Here is a 25,869-nt window from a genome sequence, read left to right as displayed (position 1 = left end):
GGTATGGATCCAAAGGGCGTGCTGCTTTGGGAATCCAGCAAATGATTGTTTCTAGTCTCGTTTAGTTATGTTTATGCACTGCAAGAATTAAGAAGGCTATTGCTATCACATGGTTTTCCAGCTTTAGAAATTATTTTTATTGGTGCCTTTAATTTACTGTGGATTAAAATTATCCTGTCTCTGTTTAGTTTCTTGTATTTCTTGCATTATTAGTAGATCACTGGTGTTACATTTCCTGCGTTAGATCAGGAAGCTATTCTGCTCTTAACCATCCTGGTATTATTGGTTTTTATTCTAAACATTCATCAAATACATCTAAGAAGTTTGAGGTGAAACAGCTTGGTTAAACAACGGGATCTTACAGCTTATTTTGTCTGAATATTTTTCAAAAATGAAAACACATCTTGAGGTAAAAGAAAGGTATTAGGCAATATCGGGGATATTGGGAGGTTTACAAGAGGACATTTGAAGATATCTTAGAAGATGATATATGAAGTAAAGAAAATGAGGAAGAAGCTAGGGAGAGAAAGTGTGGATGATGTGAAAGCTTGGAGACCTGCTATAATTCACCTCATTTAGATGTCAGAAAGAAGTAAGTTTGATGTCTAGTCACTTAAAAAGGAAGAAAAAACACCTGACACTGTAGCCGTCCTGCAGTTTCCTACACTGCTGAGTGACACTCCACAAAGCAGCAGTGATCTGCTCTGAAGAGAAGGGAGCTAAAAGTCTGAGTAGGAAAGGAAGGACTGAGAAGAGAGTTGTGAGAGAGAACAAAGGCACAGAAGTGAAGCACGTTGCTTAGCATACCTTACATCAAACCTCTATTTGAATGTAGTAGTAGATCTGGGAAATGATAAAATTTTGTAAAGAACTGCTGTGAACACTGAGGTGTGAGGTTTCTAGTATGTAGATATTGTAATGGATGTTGCTCTTAAGAACTCTGTGAGGTCCACTCAGGCATGCTGAAGAACTGATACCTTCCTGAGCAAAAGAAGTTTGGCTGTTAACCATGGTGGCCAGCAGTGTGAGCTTATCTGTGTGTACTGTTAGGCTTTGAAGTAGGTCTGAAGGCACGTGAACCGGTTGCATGATAAGCAAGTTTGCTGTAGATGCTTATTGTAGCTTGCATTAAACTTTTCCTTGGTTTAGAGTGAAATTTTAGTTGAGCTTGCCAATACTAAACTGTCCTGTCACTACCCCTCAACTTTTAATTGTGCTGCTGGAACAATTTTGGGGCCTAAGCCTTGGTATGTCCTTCCAAAGATCAGGTTCTGATCGTCAGCTCAGTAAGAACAGATGTGCTTCATTCCTTCTGAGAAACCACTTGAGCCTTTAGGCTTATCTGGTTTCTTACTGTTGCTTAACTTAACTGTCATTGGGTTTGAGATTTCATGAAACGGGACCTAAGGTGTATCTTGTTTTTTTTCCTGGATTTATTGTGACCTGTCACAGATCTGATACATGATTTGGATAACTTAAAGTTCTTGTAGCTCAAATATCTATCAAAGATGCATGTGAGTCTAGTAGGGTTGAACACTCGCTGATATATTGGTACTTCTCATACAGTGTCTCCTTCCAGTGCTGCTCTTGTTACCAGCGGCAAATCCATTAGATTTGCAGGGGCGTTTACTCTGATACCTCTTGCCAGACTCATTGCAGGGACATACAAAAGGCAGTTGTTAGAGGACCAGATGTTTGTATCATGCGGTATCTGTGGAAGCTGCTGGGGAGAATGGTGTATTCTCTAAAGTTTCTCTCCTAAACAAATCATTATGCCTTGTGCCTGCGTTATAGATAGTCTAGTGAGAGCCCATTTCTGTATAGAGAAGAAGAAAACTAAATGTACTGTGTGCCAGCTGCAGTCTAAGTTGCTGTTGTAGAGCGTAAGGGTCCTGTAATGTAGGAGTTAAGTTCAACAAAAACCTCTCATTCTAGCTCAGATGCAAATGGGGAGTGTTCAGAACGAAATCTACATGTCTGGCTTGCTCATCTTCTGTGTGCCCAGCTATTAAATCACCACATATCCTGAGAAATGTCAGAACCAGGGCTAGCCTGGACTTTGTTCCTTTTGGAAGATACTGTCTCACACATAAAAAGCTCTAATGTCCTGGGCACAAACACTTGCAAAATGAGTATGAGTGCCACTTGAATTGCTTCAGGACTGGTATCCTGTTTTCTCCCTCAGTATTCCAGAAAACAAATAATTAAAGGCTTCCTAGGATTTTAGCCTTTTTCTTGTCACAGGTGTGAAAATAATACTGAGCTCTTTGGCACTGTAACAGATCCGTTCCACAGCTTTAGAGATGTTTTCCAGGTATCAAACCAATAAAATTTTAAGAGTGTTTTTAGCAAGCATTATAATTGAGTTAAGGAATTCTGCTTTCTTTGGATCCATTTTGATGAAGCAGGTTTGTAAATGTGACATAGATGCATGTGTAACAAATAGCGTATGTAACAGCATTTGGGTCCTCCAAGGATCCCGGAAGGCAATTGTTCCTGGTTTCTTGAGGGCATGGATTGGGATCAAGTGCAGGGAAGCTGCTAATGGCGTTGTTCTTGAGTGATGGATTTTAATAGGGCTGGAGTATGGGCAGGTACAGGGCATGCTTTTCTAGAGAAAAGTTCTTGGAAATTGCTGACAGAAGGGACCTTCTCCTAAGCGAAGAGTTTTTTGCCTGTCAGACTCCTCAAATGGCACTGGTATCTGCCCTGGTGAAGTAGAGTAGATTTTGGGTTGCCTAGTAGGTCGGGTTGCCATTGTTTGCCTTCTGTGAAAACCATGCGTGAGATTCTTGCAGATTTGCTTTCATTTTTTGCTCTAGAAAGAACCAGAACTTTCGTATAGGATAGTAAAGACTTGAGCGGCATGGCTGCATTATGACCATCGGAGTTCTTGTGGCTACTAAATATTGATAAGGGCTCCTGAAGAGCAATTCAGTGGACTCGGGTGTGAAGCCAACTAAAGCAAAATATGGGAGAAAGGTTCTTATTTTATAGGGTACTTATTACCCTAAGTGGCATCATCAGTTCTTACCTACCATCTTCCACCAGACTTGTCTTCTCTTACAGGAACAAGTATATAGTTACATGTTGCTGTTTATTTTGGATGTAACTGCTGGTACATAGGCTGTTCGTTTTGGGTTTGGTTTTTTTTTTTTCAATCTTGCTGTCCTTCTTGGAAAATTTTTGGCTTGTCCTGTCTGGAAAATTGGCTTTTCCTCTCTGAATGCAATTGCAGGTAAGTGGGAAGTCCGTGCTTCAGCCTATACAGTGGATATTTTTGGGCTGAATATTTTGACTGTAGTCAGGGAGTTGTGAACCCTTTGTTTCAGAAAAAAATGTAAATCAAGACCATCTTACTGCTGTTTCTAACAGCTCTGTAGCTGTTAGTCTGATGGCAAGTCCTAGTCTTTGCTTATCTTGGAGGCCCTCTGTGCCAGTTATACACAAAATGTTCACAACCTGCAAAGAAAGCTGTACCTCCTCAGTGTTTCCACTGCTGTCATGTTGAAAATAGGTTTTGCTGTAGTGTGAATTGCCCAAGACCACATTCTTTGTGGAATGATCATAGAATTATAGAATAGTTTGGGTTGGAAAGGACCTTAAAAGATATTTAACCTAGTCTACTACATGCATGGTTCCACAGCAGCCTTCTAAACACTGGTGCAAGACTCCTGTGCTGTTGGGTAGAGAAAACTATCCTAGCGATAGTTTCTCAAACATAGAAAGTTTCTCCAAAGCAGGTACTTCAAATTAAAGAAAAAGCTTATTTTTTTTAGCAATGTTTTGCCTGAAGAGCTCAGACCCTCTTAAAAGACAGCCCTTCAAGGACTGTATGTCCATTTTAATAATGTCAAACACATTGGTAAAAGAGTTGCTCTTTGTCTATCTGAGTTCCCTAGAATACTTTCCACAATTTAAAGACTTAGTTTTTTCAGAAGTTCCGTGTCATGATACAGATTTTTCATGTTTTCAGGATAATCTTTGTTTACTTCATGTTATAATCGTGATGCTTATTAAAGCTGTGATAGATATTAATAGCCTGTTCTGTCACTGCTTAGCTTCTCCTCAAGTGTTCCTGCTGTTGTGATCTAAAACTTGAAGCTGATGATTGCCAGTAAGAGCATCTTACTCAGAATTCTTCAATATCTGAGATACCATTCTCACTGGGAAAAAGCATCTGCTTGGGGAATGGCAAAGCTCAGTGAGCTGTTGGTAATTTTTACCTTTTTTGTGGGGGTTCTGGGTCAGATGTTGTTTTAGGCCAACTTGATGTTCTCTCATCCTTCCTACTTGAAGGAGCATTTTATGCATAGCCAATAGAGAGCAGTGTCATTGCTTGAGAAAGATAAATGTCTTTTCAAAACAAAATGAAAAAACTATCAACTTAGCAATGTTAGAAGCATATACAGAAAAAAGCTACATAGGATTCATTATTAAACATGCTTTCACATTGGATTGAGACATAGGATTAACATTGCTGCGTTATATTCATGTGGAAAAAGCTGCCTTTGTACCTCTAGCACAAACCTCATACGTGAGAGTGCATGGCTATGACTATGGATTTGTGTGTTTAAATTAGTGGTCTGTCTTCCTTGTTCATTGTCACTTTGCTCAGTCTTGGAAGTTCTGTGGTTGGGGAATAGTGCTCACTTAGCTGAGTGCACCATGTCACCGTTAATAAAATATGTGTGTGCTTCCCAGGTGTCTTCAGGGTAGACCTCATGGTTGACACCTGACATGTTGTATGTGTTCGAGTGTATACATGGGTAAATTTCAATTAGGAGATTCTTTTATTGCTTTTCATCCCTCTTTGCCCCAAGATGAATAAAGGTGTAGAGTGGAGTACCAAAAAAATAAAGTAGATACAGTTCTGCTTAATGCAGAACAGATGTGTTTAAACTATGTACCCAGTAGTCCTGTAGTGCAAGAACCATTATGGATACAGGGACGAAAGGAGATGAATTTGCAGAACAAGACTGTTAAAGTAACAGTAATGTTCTCTTACTGCTTCTGCAAAATATCATATGCTTTTTTTAGGAAGGAAAACGTGATTTCTTAAATAATTTTTTTAATCCTGTGTTCTGGCCTAGGTTTCAACCAGGTAGTTTAGGACTGCTCATGTTTTTAATTACTGCAGTGGGACAACTGGGAAACTAAAGAGTCAGCATCTGCATAGCTACTTAGAAAAAATGAGACTTGCATCTGGCCTTTGCAGTACCTTTGTTTACATTTGCGTACATCAGGAATGTAGGAGTAAGAAATAATTAAGGAATAATAATTGTAATAGCTGTAGCAATTTCTTGCTACATTTAGTTTTTTGGAGAGCACAAAATCACTTTGCAAAGTCACCTGAGCTCCTAGAGGGGCTATTCTTTCTGAGTAGATGAATGTATTTAAGCTGCACAAGAAACTTAAGTGTTTTCCCAAAAATATACTGACATTTTGATTTATAATGTAATATAAGGTGGGGGGGAGGTTATAACATGCCAAACCCAACAGATCTCTGATAAGAACATTTACATTAACTGTCATAGGTGGTAAGTCTGCTCTTCAAGTTAAATGAACGGAAAAGGAAAGTACAACTTTTTTTTCCTACAAAGTCTTCTATTAATTCTGTAACATGAAACCTGGAGCATAAGTAATACAATGCATATTTATTTGTAATGAAAACACTGAACTGTATTTTCTGTCTAGGTCAGAGCTCAGTCCCTGAAAGAATTGATTGAATTGAACAGAAACGTGGCCACATGAATGGTCATACATTTCATAAATTATATTCTCCTAGGAAACCATCCTATCCTAGTCTAGAGTATGAGTCAGGTATTATATCTTTATTTAATAATCGGTTGTGCTTTGCCAGCTTTCCTTTGCCCCAGGGTTAAAAAAAAACCCCAACCAACCAAAACCAACTTGCCTGTGCATTTTGGGAGAGGAACCTTCTTTACCATGTGAAAGCTCTTTCTGCTTGCTTTTTTTTGTTGTCTTAGATTAGAAAAGGAATGTGTTATTCCACCTCAACCCTATTCAGGATTTCATTTCATATTCAAAAAGATGGTTCTGGGTTTTGTTTGAAAACTTATGCTTAAAGGATAGCAAATCCAAAGAATGCATTTCCTTTCTTCGTATCTTTAAGAAGCATAGGGATCGACCAACTACGTTTGAAGTATCTTAAAGTGTGTAGTAAACTGTATAGATAGAGCATTTGACTGAAGCAGCCATACTCAACATAACTCCAGTAGCTTGACTTTATTCAGTTGGCTAATGATGATAAAAAAACAAACGGCTTCCTCCCCACCCCCAAGCTGGTTAGAACCATCTCAAAAATAAACCGAACAAGGAATGAAAATTATTCCTGCTTCTCTTAGATCTAAATAATACCAGTTTTTCAGCAAGTAATGTACAGGCTACGTTTCTTAAAACACTTGAACGCATTGGCAGCAAAGCTCATTTCCAGGACTTAACGCTAAGTACTAAAAAGCCTTTTCACATCTGTGCTTTTATAGTGTAGGTTGTTCCCTGAAAAGGAGCTGAATGAGGAGGGTCCTTGTCAAAATAGCTGAGGATCGTGGTCAAAATATCTCAACACAAGAGTAGACTATTAATATAAGATACTGCTGTTTACTGTTGGTCTGGATTTCAAAACTAAATTGGTATAATACATAAAATTTCACTGTTCTTATTGGTATAAAAATGAAGTTGAAACTGTTTAACTTATTTTTTTAAAAACTAAAGTTTTCTTTCACACCTAAACATTAAGTTAGATTTATAGCACTAGAAGCATAGTAACGTAGCTCAAGGGCAGTCAGTTATGTGTTGATCTGCCTTTAGATGATCAGACAATACATCAGTCTTACTTTATTTGCAGAATGATTCCGTAATCTTCTGTGGGACAAATCCACGGTCAGAGGAGTCAATCATATTTGAAGTCCTGTCTGTTTGTAGGTCTGAGAATTTTAATTCTCAATCTTGGAGTGTATAAGGATGAGCATAACACTGTAAAGGGCTTAAACTATTTTTCTTAGTTTTTCTCATTTCTGTGATTTCATACACAAAAAATGCTAGTGCAAAGCAGAAGTCTTGAAAGCAATTCATCAGAAGGTTTAGAAGTTGCAAGAAACATGTTTCCTTTAACTGAAACATGCTAACATGTTCTTCAGTTTCTTTAACTGAAGAAACTCTATGTTGATGTTTAATCTAGCGGTTGCCAATACCTTACAGAATCATATACAAATTTTCTGTTCAATTAGCCACTAGAATATAGTAAACTCACTGTGAAGGGGTGGGTAACAGGTACGTTGTGGTCTGCAGGCCCTAGTTTTAAGTAAGCTTAAAATGAAATACTGTGTTATAACTTATATCTTGTTCAGTAGGCTGAGGACAATCCGAATTTTGGTAGGGAAAAGTAAAACTCTCGAGGGTTGAGAAGAACGGAATGTCAAAAATGTCTTTGAAAATCTGACTGAATTCATAGTTGTCAGCAGAAGCTGTTGAAACTGCAGTTGGTGATTTACACACCCATACCTCGCTGACCTGGTTTGCCTGCCGACAGGCACAGTATAGTTTGTGCATATGCATATTGAATGAATTCTGCCTGTCTGGGTGCCTTGTTCCTATATATCTGTGCTACGTGGCATATTGACCATTCTAATCACCTGCTGTGATTCATGGCTTCCTCACTAGTGGACTGTCTTTGATCCTTACTTTTTGTTGTGTGTTCTCCAGGGCTTCCTTTACTGCTCTGCAGCCAATCCCTTCTACTTGTTCTTCACTTCTTATGATAATGGTCCCAGCTTTGACTGCATGCTTTCTCCTTCAAACTTGGCAACTGCTGTATTCTTCTGGTTTGATCCTGTATTGCTCCAGCCTCACCAATTCAGTTCACACTCTGTCAGCTCAAAAGCGAAATGCCTCCTCTGACTATTAAGCACTGTGGATAATCATTTATTTTCTTTCCCTTTCATCTTCCTTGTACGTAATGAAGTTGGTTTTGAGAGCTGTGGAAAAACATATTTGTCTAAAACTCTTACCCAACCTCCACTCTCAAGTTTACTTTACACCTCCTACTTTGCATGATCATCCTGGTTCTTAAAATGAATGACAAGTCCAATACTAAGCCACTTTGCTTTTATTTTGTCCAATTAATAGATTGTCCTGCTTTCATGCATTGGTCTTTCATATGATCTTAGGGTATTTCATAGATCCTGTCACCACTTTTCCTTTCCCTTTCTGTGCTGCTTATTAAGCCTTCCATTCCAGGAAGATAAAAGGTGGTGACTCATGGAAATTTCTAAGTGCTTATTCAGATCAAATCCATGTACGTCTCCAGTTCAGCCTCTTTCACCAGCCTCCTTAAAGTAGGGGTTCACTGTTTTTCTCTTCTGGATAGCTCTTCTTCCTGTCTTAATGCCTTTGGTAGCCTAGACTTCTTGGTTCATAAACCATTTTATCTTCAGTATATTTTGCATGGCATGCAGGGGGAAATGAAATAAGCTGGTAGCTGACGCTCCACTTCTGCACTGTGTGTGTTCCCGTCATGTTGGTGATCTCAAGTCTTCAGTTAATCTTGTGGCAGTTAAAGCTGCCTACTAATTTATTCAGCCTGTTCAGTTCTGTTTTAACGGATATGCAGTGCAAAGCCTCCTGGTTCAGACTTCAAAATAACACATGCATTGTTTCCTTCTCAAATATCTTTCTTAATCATTTGGCTGTGCTATCAAACATTTATTGCTTGCAGCTGTAACTCAAAATCGACTTTTTCCTCTGCCAGAGTGCATTCCTCTGAGGTGTGTCAAAATACTACTTTTTCTTTCAGAAGGACAGAAATTGATTCTTGGTCATTGTGCTGTTACTGTCTTTCTGGTACTTCTGTAACACTTTCTAGGTCCTGTAAATGCTTCCTTGTTATCTTTGTTGGCAAGTATGTGTCTCAGGCTTTCTGTTTTTACGCTTCTAGACAGACTATAGCTTCCAGAATTGTATTTGTTGTTTAGTTATTTAACCATCTTAAAAATTCCAGTATTTGAAAACTTAAGATTGGTAGTTCAAATTTGGAGCAGTTGAGGACAACGTTGTTCTCCTGCTTAGTGATAAAGGCATTGTCAAGGCAACCCTCCCTCAGTTCTCTTGCAAACACTTCCATGGCCTGCTTTATTGATATGTATGCATAGAGCTAGAATAGACCTATTCATCCTCCCAGCCTTTTTGAGTTTGCTGTTAACGAGCTCTTTCCTAAAGAGTAATAGTTTTCTGGTAATACTTTGGGAAGAATGTCATTCAGAGGAGACTGCTGCTCATGTAATTAATATTCTATGTTTATTCCACTATACTTAATATTGACCACTTTTCCTTTGCATTTGGATTTAAATGTTTTTGACGTGCAGGTTTGTAGTTCTAACTTGGAAATTTCTTCATAAATACTAAGTGTTTTTCAAAGTAGCTTATAAGAGTTTGAAACCTTTTGTTGTTTTAAAACTGTCTAAACAGAGTAAGAACATAGATGACTTTCAAGAAAACAAGTCCTGGCAATGTGGTATTTGTATAAGAGCCAATGTCATATTCAACACCTAAAATTTGAAATAGTCTAACAGATACTGTGGGTGAGTTTGTCGTGTCTGGGATAACATTTTTAACCAAAGAGAATTTCTGAGAACTTTGTAAGAGAAGTGGTATTTTGAGCAGGGCACTGTGGTTAGAGTTGGTACTAAATGTAGCTTGTGTTGGAATGCAGAGATTGGTATTAATGAAAACTGTGGCAGTCTTAATGAAACAAAGCATATAATCTGAGGGGCTTTTTATGCTTAATTTAGAAAAACATCTCTATCTTCAGTCTCATTTCGTGGATATAACATCCAATTCTGTAAAATTCTAATGTAGATTAGGCTTCTTTCATTGTAATATGGTGATTGTTCAGACTCTCATCTTTTTTGAAAATATGGGAGAAATAGGCTCTGGAAATAACTGTACCTATCCCAGGTAACTTAAAGGGACTGTGATAAAAGTGAATGACTAGCAAAAGGTAATTTGAACCATACATTGTTGCTTAAAATTGAAGGGTATTCGATAGAAGTTTTAAACTTAAAATAGAAAATCTATAGGGGCAGGTATTGCTTTGGGGTTTTTTGTTGTTTTTTTTTTACAAAATTTGTTTTTGAACCTGTGATGTTGCTGGTTTGCCTACTAGGCTGTGGTAAATGAGAACAAATAATTTACTATGTGTCCACCTACTTGCTGGACAAAACTGGCCAGTGAAAAATCAAGTGAAGTTGCTCATAGGCAGGTGGTGTATCTTTGTTTATATGGTTTGTCTGTCCTGAGATATAATGTCTAGCATTCTCTTCAAAACAGAATATTGAGGGGGAAGAATGTTTAAAGGTTTCGGGGCATTTTATTTTCCAGGGCGAGTTTGCCTCTGCCTGTCCTTGTTCCCACTGATAATCAGTGTTTTTAATGCTATAATCCTGCCTCTTCTACAAAAATGAAAGGGTCCTGTTTCAAAAGTAGAAAGGTTATTCTGTGATATTAACATTCTGTGCCTTGGCCAGTTACATTTCAATAGCGCTGCTATCCTTTTTCCATTCTAGCAAGTTTGCATATAGTCTTTTACATAAAGGACTGGTAAGTGAACTATATACTCTTTTTTTTTAAGAAATGCTGATAAACTCATCTTCATTTTTCCTGCCCAGTATGATGAATTGGTGCCTGCATCCCTGACAACCAAGTATGGAGGGTTTTATATCAACACTGGTACACTGCAGTTCCGCCAAGCATCTGACTCAGAGGATGAAGACTTTGCAGAAGACAAAAAGCATAGGCCACCTAAAGTGAGTGATCTTAATTATGCTTTTCATACAGAACTTATAGCTTGATGGGCATTGGGAAATACTTTATATGCTTTGAACAGTGCACATGAAGAGGCTGAAAGCAGAATGGTGCACAGTACTTGTTTTATTGCATCTTCTCTTTTGTGGCTCATGTACCAGCATTTGGGAAATAACTCAAGATATCAAGTTTTATAAGACTGACCATCTGTTTAGGCAAGCTAATAAGTTGTTTCCATCCATCTTGATGTTACAGATGATTCTGTAATTTTACAGGAATATTGTACAAGATGAGAACTTAAATTCTCTGACACTGCTTTTATGATTTGGCGCAAAACTTGCATGATTAGAAACTGTTTCTAATAGTAAGAATAACACTTAAAACAAAATATCTGTCAAAATACACGCAAAGTGCATAAGAATAGCTATGTTAAAAAGTGTATGTATACAGTCTTTCCCAAATAGCTTGTTCTTCCGTGTACTTTGACAAGTTATGGTCAGTGCAAACATAATTACTTCAATGTAACATTCACATATTCCATGCCATCCCAAGAACTTCCTGCTTTCTGATGTCCTTTCCTGCTCTATGAATCTTTAAATTTAATTTAAGATTCTTGTAGTGGATCTGACTGGGATGGAGTTAAATTTCTTCATAGCAGCCCTATGGTTTTATGATTTGAATTTGTGACTAAAATACTGTTGATAACGCACCAAAGTTTTGTCTGTTGCTGAATATTTGCACTGTGTGAAGGCTTTCTTTTTCCCTATGCTGTACCAGCAAGTAAGCTACAGATCAGCAAGGACTTAGGAGGGGAAACAGCTGACCTGAACTAGCCAAAAACCTGTTCAATGCACTGAAACTGTGGTAGCAGAAGAAGGCTGGTGGATCCGGTCTTCCAGAGTGGCCACTGCTCAACACTGGCTGGGCAGCAGTTTGCGAGTGCCCTTTGACTCTGAATTCAATAACTGTTTAAAAAGTATTGATGACTGAGACTTGTCAATATCTGCAATTGCTGCTAGGAATCCAGTGGTACAGTTTGCCTTTACACACCTTGAGGTATTTTTCCTGGCTCTGAATTGGCAAGTGTAAGAAAAACTAAATGTTTCTTGCTATAAAAGTGTTTTAGGGTGGAAGAATCATTGTTCTTTATTTGATCTCTTTTCTAGATAGCAAAGTTAAAAGAAAGTGAAGATCGTGGAATGAAGAAGCGCAAGCGGAAAGATGAAGGAACAGAAAAGGAAAAGAAGCCGCGGAAAATGAAAGTTCCTAAGCAGTTGGGGTAGGTTTCTTTCTTTAGAAGAATCTTTGAATTGTATGTAAGGTTTGGTTTTAAGATTGTGTCTCAGAGCAATATCATCACAGCTGTTTAGAATACATTATTTTAAAATGATAGATTTGGGGTTTGGCATTTTGGGGGAGAGTGCGTAAAGGAAGTCCTACAAGCTAGTGCTAGTCTTTTCGTCCCCCAAAATACTGAACAAGGAATAATTAAACATGGACAAACACAGACAAATTACGGAAAGGAGATTTTGTCTGTGAATTGCATTATCCATCATTGTTCTACCCAAAGCACTAAGAACTACATCTTCTAGTGAAAAATAAGTTTCTTCCTATCCCTTGGTTTCTAATCTGGAAAACTGGAAACATAGCTTCATTATTCTACATGTTTCTCACTGTGTATGTGCCTTCCTGAGTTCTGAGGCTAGCGTGGAAGGATTAAGGTGGAGGGTTTTTTAATTGGCTTCCTGAAAACTGGAGTTTTCCAGTGGAGTGAAAGTTGTCTTACTATGAATATTCATGTTGGTATTGAAAAATTTTTGACGATGTTTTTCATTAAGGTGAGGGATTGGCTGAAAATGCTTAGTTTAAGAAGTATGTGGATGTTGAGCCTGCATGTCGAAACTCTTGGCAATGAAGAGAATTTTCTTTTTAACATATGTGATGTGCCTAAACTGTAAGCAGCCCGCCACCGTTCAGGAGTCTTGAGGCAAGCTGAAGTATTTCCATAGCATGGATCAGTCAGGAGTTCAGTAGCGAGAGGTGAAAGTAAATAACCTTTGCCTTAAGGTGTACATAACTTAGCAAAAAAAAAATCAGTTGGAGAGCATGAAATTGTGTGACTAGCAAAGCTTTATGGTAGTTGATAGAAGAGTCTGAAGATATAAGCACAACAAGGTACTTGCTTCTTCCCCCAATAGTGTTTTAATTGTACTAAACTCACAAGTTTTTGTTAAAGTTTACTAAGGCCTGAAAAGTCACACGCATTCTAATGAAAAATTTCTTTCCTCTACAGAGTAATGGCCTTAAATTCACACAAGTCTGAAAAGAAGAAAAAGAAATTGTATAAAGACTCACTTTCTCTGGCTGCCATGATCCGTAAATTTCAAAAGGAGAAGGAAGCCATGAGGAAGAAGGAATCTAGTCCAAAACCTCCAGTGACTGTTGCAACCTCTACCCCTAGTAAAGTTTCCTCCTCCTCTCTCAGTGCAGGAAATGATATCTGCGACTTGAATCTTAGGATCAATGATCCTGTCCTCTCCATTTTTGGTAGCACAAATGAACCTGAGCTCCTGCAAGAAGCTGAAAGTGCCCTGGAGATGCTGGGAGACATTGACTTAGACAAGTTGCTTGATGGCACTTCTGATGGCAGCCCAGTATCTGAGCTGTCAGGAGAAAATGGAAATATCACTCAGGCAGCCTACACTCCTCAGGTCATGACACCCAAGCAGGTGCCTGCCCTCCCAGAAGGTCTGCCTATGCTACTTGAAAAGCGCATTGGAGACCTTCGAACAGTAAGTATGAATTCACTGGTAAGGGATTGCATTCAAGAGTCTTAAAAAAACCAAGGAAGAATAATTTGGGCCTAAGTTGTCATCCTTGAATTGCTGGCTGAAACTTCAAAAAATGTAGAATTGATCTTAATGTCTGTATTAATACTCAGATGAGAATGGGTGCAGAGGTTATGCAGATCAATTGTTAAAGCAGTGTTTGTTTCACAGTGGAGACATGTTTTTCTGAATCTTCCACATACATTAACTTGTAATGTTTGTTTTGTTTTTTTCCATAATGGAAATACCAGTGTTACTTTAACTTGAATTATTAGTTGGTGAAACGGATGGATGTTTTCTTACTTTGGAGGAGGAAACCTGAGATATGGCTGCAGCTTACAAAACAGTGGCTTGAATTGTTTGCTCTGTAACATAAACACTGACTTGCCAGTTTAAAAAAAAAAACAAACAAAACAGCAACAACCAAAAACCCCATCCAAAACCATGAACCAACTACAAAAAAAAAGACCCAAAACACAAAACTGAACACTTTCTTTTGGAAGATTAGAATGGAGTCCTAACTTGTCAAGAATACTAATGGGAGGGTATTAAATCCATAGGTTACAAACATCCCTATAGCTTATTGAAAGGGTTCAGAGCTATTAAGATATCATATGCTCCTTATTTCAGTTGTAGATGTTAGATGTTACCTTAAGTTGAGAATAAGTTTGTTGCTTGGTTGTCCAGATTCTGATACTAAAGCTTTTCCTTACTTGGAATAAAGTGCACCTTTTCCTTACTCCAAGTAAGTTTTGAAAAAGCAGTTCAAGTTACTGTCTTTTTGGAAAAAATATAGATGTAGCAAAAATTGCTTTACTACTGGTAAGAGTAATGATAAAACATGTTTTTGTTACCTTGTGTGTATGGATATGTCTTCTAGCATTCTTAGTTATTTTTAAGTGTACCCAGGCTAAATACAGCCAAGGGTGGGTTAGTGTTTACTAAAGTGAGCGACATGATTTAGTCTGTCTTTGATTAATAGCAAAATTAACTTCAATATTCAACAATAAGTATCTAGGAAAACTGCAGAACTGGATTAAGCCAGATGTCAGGAAGTGTTAGTGGCTTGTCCCAAATTCGGGCTGCTTCACTGTGGAATAAGCCCCATTCAGTTGGAAGAAAGCTCTAATTCAGTGTCCCTTGGAAAATCTAACTCCCGTTTTCTGCTTTTGGTAATGTCTTTTGGAAGTTTGGCAGAGCAGATCTAACCATACAATTGAGGAAAAATTAGACTGTGTGTTAACATACATTGCAGCTTCCTTACCTTCTGCAAAGTGCAGCCAACTGGCAAATTATTAGTGGGGGGGAAATCATCTAAAAAGCAGGAAAAAAGAAAAGGGTCTCGTGAAATATTTACCAGGATCACAGCCTTAGTGCTTTTCAGTGCAAAGAAAGCCAAGAAGTTTATGAAGCTGTTGTAAAAAGCCTGTGTACTGTGAATGGAGTATGATATATCTACATTTTATTTATATAAATATGTTTATATATATATATTAAAAGCCACTGACTGAATACCAAAATACTTCCCAGCCTCCTTTTGTAGATTAATGTTTTTTAGTTCCTGAGTAGGCAATTCTGAACTACCATGGCAGAAGATAGTATTGTAGGCAAGCAGGAAAGTCATAAAATGGCTTTTTCCCTTGTGAAGGTAACTGTCAAGATAATCTCTGGGGAAAAGAAAAAACAACCAACCTACAGTTCAGTGACAGCAGTGCAGTTTTTGAATCTGCCAGTGTTGCTGTCTTCAAAAGTCAGCAGCGCTGTCCTGTATGATAGTATAATGCCAAGATCTCCTTTTAAAGTCTACCTGGGACTGAAATGTCCAAACGTATCTTTCCATCCATTTTCTATAAGCCAGAAAGTATTAATAATCCTGATGTTAATTATGATTGAAGATACTGGATTTAAGATTTTCAAACTTACCTTTGTGGTATGGTATCACTTGTAAACACATTTAGCCTTTCTAATTTTGTAGTAGAAGCAAATGCTTTGGTGTTTTTACACAGATAGTGCCATCCCCTCAGCAGCTGAGTTTATGGCACAAAGTAGTGAGCAGAATGCAGTCCCTGCAGGAACTTAAAACACTTGTATCAATGTTAAGGACTGAAGTGGTAAAGCAGTCATGCAATGAGCTATCTTATTGTTTCTGGTAAAGTATCAAGCGCTTGTTTTCCTGTTCAGTCTACAGTGTAGAGTTCACTATTGCAGAAAATATATATTTTTTTCAAACTTAAATTGGTCAGTTACAAAGAGCAAGAATAGAAAATATTTCATAGCAATAAACAAATTTTATCCAGGTAACATTTGCATTTATTTGTAGATTTTAGCTATGTTGTCACAAGTTACTAATTTTTAAGGCAGAATTAGAGATTTTTTTTAATTGAATATTCAGCCTGTAGCATTTTGTCTGCCTCTGGTGTGTGTCAGTCACTATAATGATATCACCTGCCTACTTTTCTGCATGCATATCCTTTTCCAGCTCCTTTAGATATTCACTGTCTGGTCACAGTGCTGGAAAATAAGATGACAGTAAGCCTCTAAAAGTCGTTGGTTTTTTCCTTGACTAAATCTGCAGAGTGGATGAGCTCTGGAGAGAAGATCTTACTGTTTTTTGTAGAGCAGTGCAAGGAATTGGCTTCCTCCTACAACCTGTCACCATGAGAGTAAGAATATAGGTGATAAGAACAAAGATACAGGGATTCTGCATGGGAATTCCTGCGAGATCAGAGGGAACTTCTAATAAAAGCAAGTATGCGTAGGAATTAGGCTGTCCTTCCCCATGCCCTCCTCCCCCAACCCTGAAGAAAATCAGTAGGAGACCAGGCAAAGATATGAAAGAGTTATGGTGTAAAGATTGCGAGAATGCTGGACAGCACCAGGGAAGAGGGATGCCGATATTCTTCTAGCTTATGTAATCCCTTTGCAGAAATTGCAATCAAGGATTGAGACGGATCTGAGAAGGCTGGGAAGTCTTGACTGGGTGAGGGACGTAACAGAAGCAGAAAAAAAGCCTTTTATGCATTTAGAGTAGAAATGTATTGATGCTCTTGCCTGCTTGACTTGTCAAGAAATGTTGCTCTTTTTAAAGTAAACAGTGGTAGTGGAACGTTGCTGGTGGTGATAATGGAACATCTCTACCATTTTCTTTTAATGGTTATTGAAAAGATGAATGTGTTGACATGAGTGATCCAGGCACTTCTATTCTAAATAGAATTATTGTTTGGCCTAGAGCAAGGCGGTTTTATTTGAGTATAATAAGAACAATCCTCCCCTCTTTTTCTGACAGCTGAGTGTAGTTTGGTTTTGCTTATTGGTTTTTTTCCCAAGTAATACTCCGCTCTGGAAAATACTTTTATAATTGTGTCACATTCTTAAAGATTCAAAGGTTTTTTTTGATAAAATGTTCTATGAACTTTGGAATACTCTTTATTGCTGTATTTTCAGGCCGCCAAGATGTTTGATGAGGAAGGCAGGAAGAAGTTTTTCACACAAGACATGAATAATATTCTGCTGGAGTAAGTGCTTGTCTGTACAACCTTCCCTTTTTGGAAAGGGGGTGAGAGGAAAAGTACAGAAGAGGAAATGTTATTGAGGTTGTTCCAACAAAGCCCTTAAAAGTCAATGAAGGTAGATCAGTCTAAGGTAGTTATTAGCTAAAGAGATTTATATATGAATACTATTCCTGTCATGACTATCTGTCTGTCTTTATCCAGTGTGAAGTGTTTTGCAGTGCCCTGTGTCCTCGACTTGCTGTGTAAAATTCAAAAAAATTGCCACTATTTCTTCGGGTCCCCCACTTTCATAACGCATTCAGCTTTCTTGAGGGAAAAATGCCAGCTCTTTTTACTCTGTAATCCTTCAACTAAGTGTTTAATATAGCAGCTTCTATGTTTGTATTCTAAGGGGGAAAAAAAAGTAATCTCTAGAAGATGGTAGCAATCAAAGTCGTATCAAGATCGATGTGCATTGTGGGAGTAAATGAAATTTGAATGTGCTCAGCATTGAAGTATGTGTATGAATGGTTTCTTCCCATTGATTAAGACTTCCTTCTTTTGTACAAAAAGGTTACCTGAAAATGTCCCAAGTTACTATATTTAGAGCGTAGCTAGAATATGTTTAGTATGCTAAACTTCCTTAAGTGTTTGTTCAGTTGCAATATTCATCTTCGAGTGCCTGACTGTCTCTTGTTTGTTTGTCAGCATTGAGCTACAGTTACAAGAGATAAATCCTGCCATCCGCAATGGAGTGTATTCTCACCTTGAGGCTTTTGTGCCATGCAATAAGGACACGCTGATAAAGCGTCTGAAGAAGTTACACCTCAATGTCCAGGTAATAACTGGGAGATGAACTCCAGCAGGAGTCAACTATTTAATAGTGGAAAGGACAGAATGCAGGAGAGGAGAGCAACAGCCAGTCTTCAATAAAGCAAAAGACTTTCAATCAGTTGCTAGATGAGCTTAAAAGCTTTTTTTCTGTGTACCTGCTGTTGTCACTACTCTAGGAACAAATAGTTTCAAGTATTTCAGACCTTCTATCTGAGAATGAAGTGCATTCATCTTGAAATCTGGGTACGGGGTACACATCAAAGTTTCAGAACCAGAAAGCTGTAATAATCATGGTTATGACAGGCTGAAAAAAAAATACTGTTGCATTCACTTTCATGTCAAGAAAAACGGAAGGCTAGGTGGATAATAAATGACGCAGCTTGTACTATGTGTGCAATTTTGCCTGTGTGGGTGTCTGACAAATACTTGGTCATTTGCAGCTGCTTTTCTCTTAAAGATTGTTTTCCTATTGAATAAAATTTATCTGTGATCTTAAGTATCATGACCCAATTGTTTAAGCAATATCCAGGACTATATCTTGCAGAGGGGATCTGAGGATAATGAATGCAGAGACCTCAGGATCTGCTAAGGAGGCAAACAGATTCATATGGTATTTCTAAGCAGTGAGACATAGTATTCTAGCTCTTCTCAATAAGCAGTTATGATGAAGAATGTAACATCAGAAGATGTAGGAAGATAATTTAGAACATGTAGGGAAGCATATAGTATATTACTTTAATGTTTGAAGTTCTTAATATTTGGAGACAATTTTGAATACACAGTCCTTACGTTTGAGGTACATAAATTCTTTATAATAATCTGAAACTCACATAATCTTATACATATATTGTTCATCACCTAGGATGTTTTTATACTACAGAGTTTTTGGAGACTTGATTATTGGATACTTGTTTGCAAGTGTTGAGATGCTTGTCAATCGAGGTGCTTTTTTTCCTTCAGGTTTTCTTCCCTTCCCTATTTTGATTAAAAAGCATTATTTAATGAGATCATGCCATAATGTTTTGGGATATTCTTGATGTGTTTCTTTTTGACTATCTTTCATTATTCCTCGTCAAAAGACTTAACAGCAGTTGTGTGAGAAATTTCAAGTACATGTGTTTCTCTAATGCTGCTGCATCTAAAAGGATTCAGGTGCCATATAGGTAATTGCTGTTGGGTTTAATAATTAGTACTGGGAATATTGCCTCTGGAGAGAACAAGAAATAGTTTTTATGAGACTATCTGAAACACTGTTTAGATTGCATCAAATAGGACTGCTCTGATGTTTCTTTTGTCACAGGATGACCGCTTGAGAGAACCGCTGCAGAAGCTGAAACTGGCTGTCAGTAACGTCATGCCTGAACAGTTGTGCAAGTATCAAGAGGACTGTCAGGCCCGCAATCAAGCCAAAAATGCCAAGTAGGTATTTCTGGAGTCTGTACATGCCCGTTAAGTCCAGCTGGAGGTCTGTCTCCATGTTGTTCATTCCCTGAGCTCAGCAAAGTACTCAGCTCCAGTTTACAGGTGTCTAAGTGTGGAATTGTACAAATTACTTAGTTTTGGGTAAGTGACATTATCATCTAATTGTAGAAGGAAAGTCCATGAACTGAATGTAATAGGTCTTGAGAGAAAGAAATTATGAACTCTGAGAAGGATGCTGGAGATTCTCAAAATGCTGGATTAATGGAGGAGGATTGTATGTTTAGGTTCTTGATATATTTTGTTGTTGTTCGTTGTAATTGTTTCCCTCAATTAACTAATTCTGAGGCTTGGCGAAGCATTAATAGCTTGATAAGTATCCTTCCATTTCCCAGGAGAGGCACTAAATGAAGCTTATAGCCAGTGTCCTTGATAGCATCCATATAGTGTGTCTTTTTCACTTGTCTCTGAGGTCCATGAAGCAGCGGGGAGAGGAAGATGGAACTGTTGACACTTTCAGGATGGGAGGATATAATAAGAATCTGAAGACAGATCCTTTTATTTTTTTCTCCTACCATCTAAACCAACACTTAATTCTAAAGGAAACGTTTTGTCTGTGTTGTATCCCTATGAAGAAAACAATTGTTGTAATTTTAGGTTGCAAGCAGAAGATGAACGAGAGAAAAATGGATCAGAGGAAGATGATGATGAGAAACCTGGAAAGAGGGTTGTGGGACCCAGAAAGAAGTTCCATTGGGATGACACAGTGAGGTGAGACAAAACTACCTTTTCCACCAAGAATTTTCAATGACTTCATAAAGGGATCTCCAAGGGGATGTTGTTACATGATACTGTGTAATAAATAATTGTTCTCAGAATTCGACTTCAGAAGTTCTGGAGGTGTTGGAGCTAAATAGGCAAGCTGGACTGCTGCAGTGGTAAAACATCCTTTTCTTTAACTTGAAAGGCAAGATCATCCTATGTCCAACCCTTTTTTTTACTGCTTGTGTATCTGCTTTATCCAAATACATGAGAGTTTTCCTGGTCTGATTGTAGAACATCAAGGTTCCTTAAGCAAAGAACAGGATTGTAAGCAGAGTTAGACCTGCTTCCCCTATTCTAAGAATAGGTCACAAAACGCTTATCACCTAGTGAGTGGTAAAGATTTCTGCCACGATAGGGCAGACCACCAAAACTGCTGATTTGGTTTGGCAAACCTCCCAGTCCTTGGGCAAGCCAGCATCCAGAATACATGAATCGTAACCCTTCCCATCCACTCTGAACATAAATTGTTATCTCTCTAGAGCAACGCAGATTGTTGTCTGAAATGGTAACTTATCACTGGTTTGTTTCCTGGAATAGATTTTACTGAAAACTGATATTATCTACATTTCATAAATAACAGTAGGCTTCCAAGCAGGCCAGCCCTTCTAAATTTGTCATTTCCCATGCAAGATCTAAGCTAATTTTACTGCATGTATAGTTATTATTTAAGCAGGCAGGTGGGCTTCTCAGGATGAGTCTTTTAAGTAAGTTCAGACAACAGCGACGCAAGCTTCATGGAATATATGCAAACAGTATAACTTGGACTGTCTTCTTCACAGTAAGAGTCATTGGCTACTGGAACAGGCTGCCCAGGGAGGTGGTCGAGTCACCTTCCCTGGAGGTGTTTAAGGAACGGGTGGATGAAGTGCTTAGGGACATGGTTTAGGGAGTGTTAGGAATGGTTGGACTCGATGATCCAATGGGTCCTTTCCAACCTTGTGATTCTGTGATTCTGTGTCCCGGAGCCAAACTTAAGAAATATTTAAATCTGTTGGTTTTTTTTCATTCAAGAGGCTCTCAGAGGCCAATGTTGCTTAACCGTGTGCGCTTTTGTATTTTTAATCACTACAAAAGACATTATCCCTGTCAGGAAGAATCTACTGTTGAAATACTTGATGTGGAAAGGGTTTCACTTTACTTTCAGGCATTCTCCAACATAGAGGTCACTGAGCAAAGTGAGAGTTTCAGCTATGAGAAAACCACAAAGAAAATGTAAAACCAATTACAAAATTATAGTAAAGATGAAAAAAAGAGCAGTCCATTATGTTGGAAATGGAGAAGTGACAGTGACTGATCCATACCAGTTACAGTAGCAAACTTGCACAGTGGCAAGCTTCCAAAAAATACAATTGGAACTAAACTCTTCCTAAATCTGGCAGCAGACAGCAGCTGTGTAGCATCAGTGCTTCCACTTCTCAGCTTTTTTCTGCTGAGCCTTGGAAAGGATTATTTCTTTCAATATATTGCGTGTGGTTCTGCAGGTCTCTGTTGTGTAATCTTGTGAAGATCAAGCTGGGATGCTATGAGCTAGAGCCAAATAGAAGTCAGTCTGCTGAAGATTACCTCAAAACCTTTATGGAAACAGAAGTGAAACCACTTTGGCCTAAAGGCTGGATGCAGGCAAGGTAAGATATCTGCTTTATTTATCTATCAATTCTGATGTTAATGATGTCTTGGCTCTTAGACATTTGACTCATCCAGGTACTAGTAATATTGATTAAAACTTCAAAATATGTCAGTCAAGTGGAATATTTTAGAAGAATGAATGTTTTTCAGAAGTTTATTCTGTCTTATTTGCAAGCCTGAGAGTTAAACTCCACTGTTTTCATTGGAGAACTTTTGTCATCTGCTGGAGACTGAATTTACTAAAATTCGTAGTAGTTTATGATGCTTCATTTGAGAGGGAAGTATGAGGTTGGAGGTAACTGCTTGGAAAATTCTTTCTGTGAAACAGTAAGTGATAGTAATGTAGAAAGCAATTTTGCCTGTACGTTGTAAGCAGTCTGACAATGTAGTGTGATGTAGACTTTAAAACTTTTAAGCTGGAATTTCAACACCAGAGTTCACAAAACTTGGTATGCAGCTGGCTTGTTTCCGCTTAAGGATCTAATTTTGTACAGTAAGTATGCTGACAAGCAAGAAGTTCTCTTAGGAAGATTTTATTGAAGATGATGAGACAAAGAATCCCTTTATAGCTTAAGAATAGATACAGAGATCACTGTTAGTGGCGGAACAGTGGAATGATAGTGTGTGGTCATCCAAGAATACATAGAAGTGAAGCATGTTAAAATTTTGTATTTAAAAGCCACGTAACATATATGTCTCCCTCCATTCCATATGATAAGTATGCCGAAAGCTTCCATAAGCTTTTAAACTATCTATCAACAAAAAAAAAAAAACCAAAAAGCAAACAAACTCAAACCAAACAAATAAAACAATCTCTCCCCCAAAAAAGCCCTAAAAATTAAACAAAAAACTCCAAACCAAGCAAACCCCAAGAGCTGCCTAATCATAATTTTCTGTTGACCAGCAAGACTTAGTTTACCAACTGGGCAGTTTTGGTCACAAAGATTTTCAGATTGTCGTGTATTTATGGGGAAGTGCTTCTCTGGTTTCTGTTTAGGAAGTGATGTATTATAATTTGCAGGCAAATGGTTGTGTGGAAAGAGGAATTGCAAGTATTTCCTGAGGGGAGTCTGACAGTGGTAATTCCTAATACGGTGCATATTTTTCATGTACTGAATGCTCATCTTATTGGGGTGTTAGATTAGGGATTATCATAGAATCATAGAATAGTTCGGGGTTGGAAGGGACCTTAAAGTTCATCCAGTTTCCAATCCCGCTGCCATAAGCAGGGACACCTCCCACTATATCAGGCCGCCCAAGGCCCCATCCAACCTGGCCTTGAAGATTGTTGAAGGGTTATCATTTTTTTACCTTTATATGTTGCCTTGAAAGAAGGAGCTTTGTAAACAGGAAAGAAAATTTATCCCATTAATGTTGAGAATGGTTGTATATTTCATAAGGAGTTCTTATTAATCAGAGTATGACTATGGTACCACGACTTTTCGGGCTCATCCTAGAGGAAAAGTTTATTGCTCTTTCAAAGTGAACTGTACTTTTTCAAAGTGGACTGTCTGCGTGTATCACAGCTACCTTTGTCACATGAATTTTCTGTGTGTGAAACTTCCATACTCTGCCCCAGGAGATTATTTTATTAATATTCATGGATTTAGAGAAATGCCTTTTGTCCTAAAGGATCCCAAAGCCTTTTCAAATAACGTAACCCATTTTTTTGTAACTGGGTTGTATATTAATTCCATGTGTGGCTGAAAAAAGCCTGCAACCTAAATATGTGTATGTTCAGAAAAAGAGATTTAAGGACAGAAAGTATCTCCTTTAATTTCAACAGTTTCATAATCTTTGGAGATGATTGTGCAGGTGGGCTTGCTGCAGCACATGCGCTTTGCACAGCTCGAGCAGCACACTTGGAATGAAATCATGTTCAGAGAGAAACAATCTTGTACTGGTCTCTCTCATCAACTTTTACATCTAAATGTTTTTATGCAGTGGAGGGATTATTTTCCAGTAGTGTTCTTGCTTTGGAATATGTACTGCACTGTTCTTTCTTTGTACTATGTCTTTGACTTCTGTTCCTGTAGCGATTGCCTTTTTGTCTTGAACCTTTAAGGATGATAGTACAAATTACTGGGGCCTAGGATGCGTTTTGGATTTTCATTCTGAAATGGAAAAGATTAGACAAAGCATCAGGAAGGAGGTGAGAAGGGAAGTATTCTGGAGAAGCTAGGTAGGTCAGAAAATGGCACATTGAACTTGTAATGAGGAACGATCCTTTTGCTCTATGATGTTCTTCATAGGCATTCAGTAGGCTTTGTTTGGGAACAGTGCAATACAGATCTGGAGGGTAGTTTGGTGAAGAAAATGAGAAAAGGGAGCAGAGAAGTAAGGCATTGGAACTGTACAGAGAGGATGTAAATGTTTTCTTACTAGATTACATGAGATTTGTGGATACTTGGATTTTTCATAAGTATTGCAGCTCTACAGGGTGTTACTAGCAGTGAAAAGCTCTTGTTTAGACAGCTGTTAGTGATGTGGTCACTGTGTGAGAGCAGTGGTGTAGGAAAATACTGTTTGTTCTGGTTTGCTTACCTGGAAAAGGGAGGCAACAAAGTTTTCATTGATTGTCTATTTATAGCTGCATTTGAGTAGCAAGCTGTAGGACAGGCTACAGGTCAGGAATTGTTTTCACATCCCACTTGTCAGCTCAGGAGTTGATAACATGGAAATAAGTGTGTAAAGTGTTGAGATTTGCCTTACTGACTCTTGCCATTCATTGGCTCTGTAGTAAAAAATGGACGTCCAAGTCCACAGTGTAATTGAAGTCACAGAAATGGTACACAATGTCTTATACAAAATAATGAAGAAAATTAGAAACAAGCTTGGCTACTGAATTCCAACTTTCTTTCCACTGTGCTTTGAAGAAATAAACATCATAACAGACCAACCACAAAAACCAAATCTATGATCAATGTGTGCACATGTAGTGTGAAGAGTTTGGAATAATCCTTAGTTGGATATTTAGAAAAATTCATTAGGCTTTGAGGAGAGAGAATTCAAAATGTATTTATTCTGACCAGCTGAAGGAGGTAATGTCCTGCTATGTTGACTTCTTGGCCATTTACTGAGGTATTTTTGAATGTAAACTTGAAATCTTTTTTTATTTCTTCTGTTTATGGCTGCCTGGAACTACCTCATGTTAGCAATACAGGCAAACTACCTACTAGCTGCTTTCTGGACAGAAAATCAAAGGTTTCTTCTGAAAATTCAAGGATATTAGCGTATTTGGTTGTCATGTGCTGATTGTCCCTGTCGAATCACCATATGTTTCTTTTCTCGCCACCCTTTTAGGATGCTTTTTAAAGAAAGCCGAAGTGTTCACAATCACCTCACCTCTGCTCCGTGAGTATAACATTGACAACTTACTAGTATCTTCAGGGATAAAGATCATCCAGTTCCAACTCCTCAGCCATGGGCAGAGACACCTCCCACCAGACCAGGCTGCCCAAGGCCCCATCCAACCTGGCCTTGAACACCTCCAGGGACGAGGCATCCACAGCTTCCCTGGGCAACCTGTGCCAGTGCCTCACCACTCTCATGGTGAAGGAATTCTTCCTTATGTCTAGTCTAAATCTGCCCCTCTCCAGTTTATACCTATTGCCCTTAGTCCTATCACTACAAGCCTTTGTGAACAGTATTAAGTTGAACTCAGATTGCAGTACTCCGTACTCTTCTCTTTTGCTCAGAAATACCTTTCTAACTACAGAAGGCTGTGATTCTTAGTGGAATTTTACCTTCTTGATTTTCAGACAGTGCTATGTCCCGCTTGGGAGCTGCCTGCATTCAGACAGAATTCAAATAAGCAATTCTGACTTTGAATAACACCCAAATTGCAACCTTTTCGATAAATATCATTGACATGGGATATTTTTCTACGTAATAGTAAAACTGATTCATGGGTCGCCTACAGGAAGATATTTTTTTTTTTTAAATTGGTCCTATCCCTAGTGACTTGGGAAAGGAGAATAAATGACCTCTTAGATGTAAATCTCTTGATTCTCTTGAAGAAGCAG

The 25,869-nt window shown here is 38.2% G+C and overlaps 1 protein-coding gene across 1 annotated transcript in view; it reads left to right on the top strand.

Moving 5' to 3' along the window:
• The window catches only part of UBN2 (ubinuclein 2), a 56,597-nt gene that overhangs the window by 12,303 nt on the left and 18,425 nt on the right, over positions 1–25,869 (top strand). The window contains exons 4-12 of the mRNA XM_054067948.1: positions 10,686–10,823; positions 11,988–12,100; positions 13,115–13,613; positions 17,094–17,164; positions 17,849–17,978; positions 19,275–19,393; positions 20,051–20,164; positions 21,700–21,843; positions 25,148–25,198. Of these exons, the coding sequence (XP_053923923.1) occupies positions 10,686–10,823; positions 11,988–12,100; positions 13,115–13,613; positions 17,094–17,164; positions 17,849–17,978; positions 19,275–19,393; positions 20,051–20,164; positions 21,700–21,843; positions 25,148–25,198 (1,379 nt within the window). The remainder of the gene's footprint in view (positions 1–10,685; positions 10,824–11,987; positions 12,101–13,114; positions 13,614–17,093; positions 17,165–17,848; positions 17,979–19,274; positions 19,394–20,050; positions 20,165–21,699; positions 21,844–25,147; positions 25,199–25,869) is intronic.

Source organism: Cuculus canorus, chromosome 1 (genome assembly GCF_017976375.1).
Source record: "Cuculus canorus isolate bCucCan1 chromosome 1, bCucCan1.pri, whole genome shotgun sequence".
Lineage (NCBI taxonomy): Eukaryota > Metazoa > Chordata > Aves > Cuculiformes > Cuculidae > Cuculus > Cuculus canorus.
Note: the sequence above shows the minus strand (reverse complement) of the source record. Positions and strands in the feature narration are given on the sequence as shown.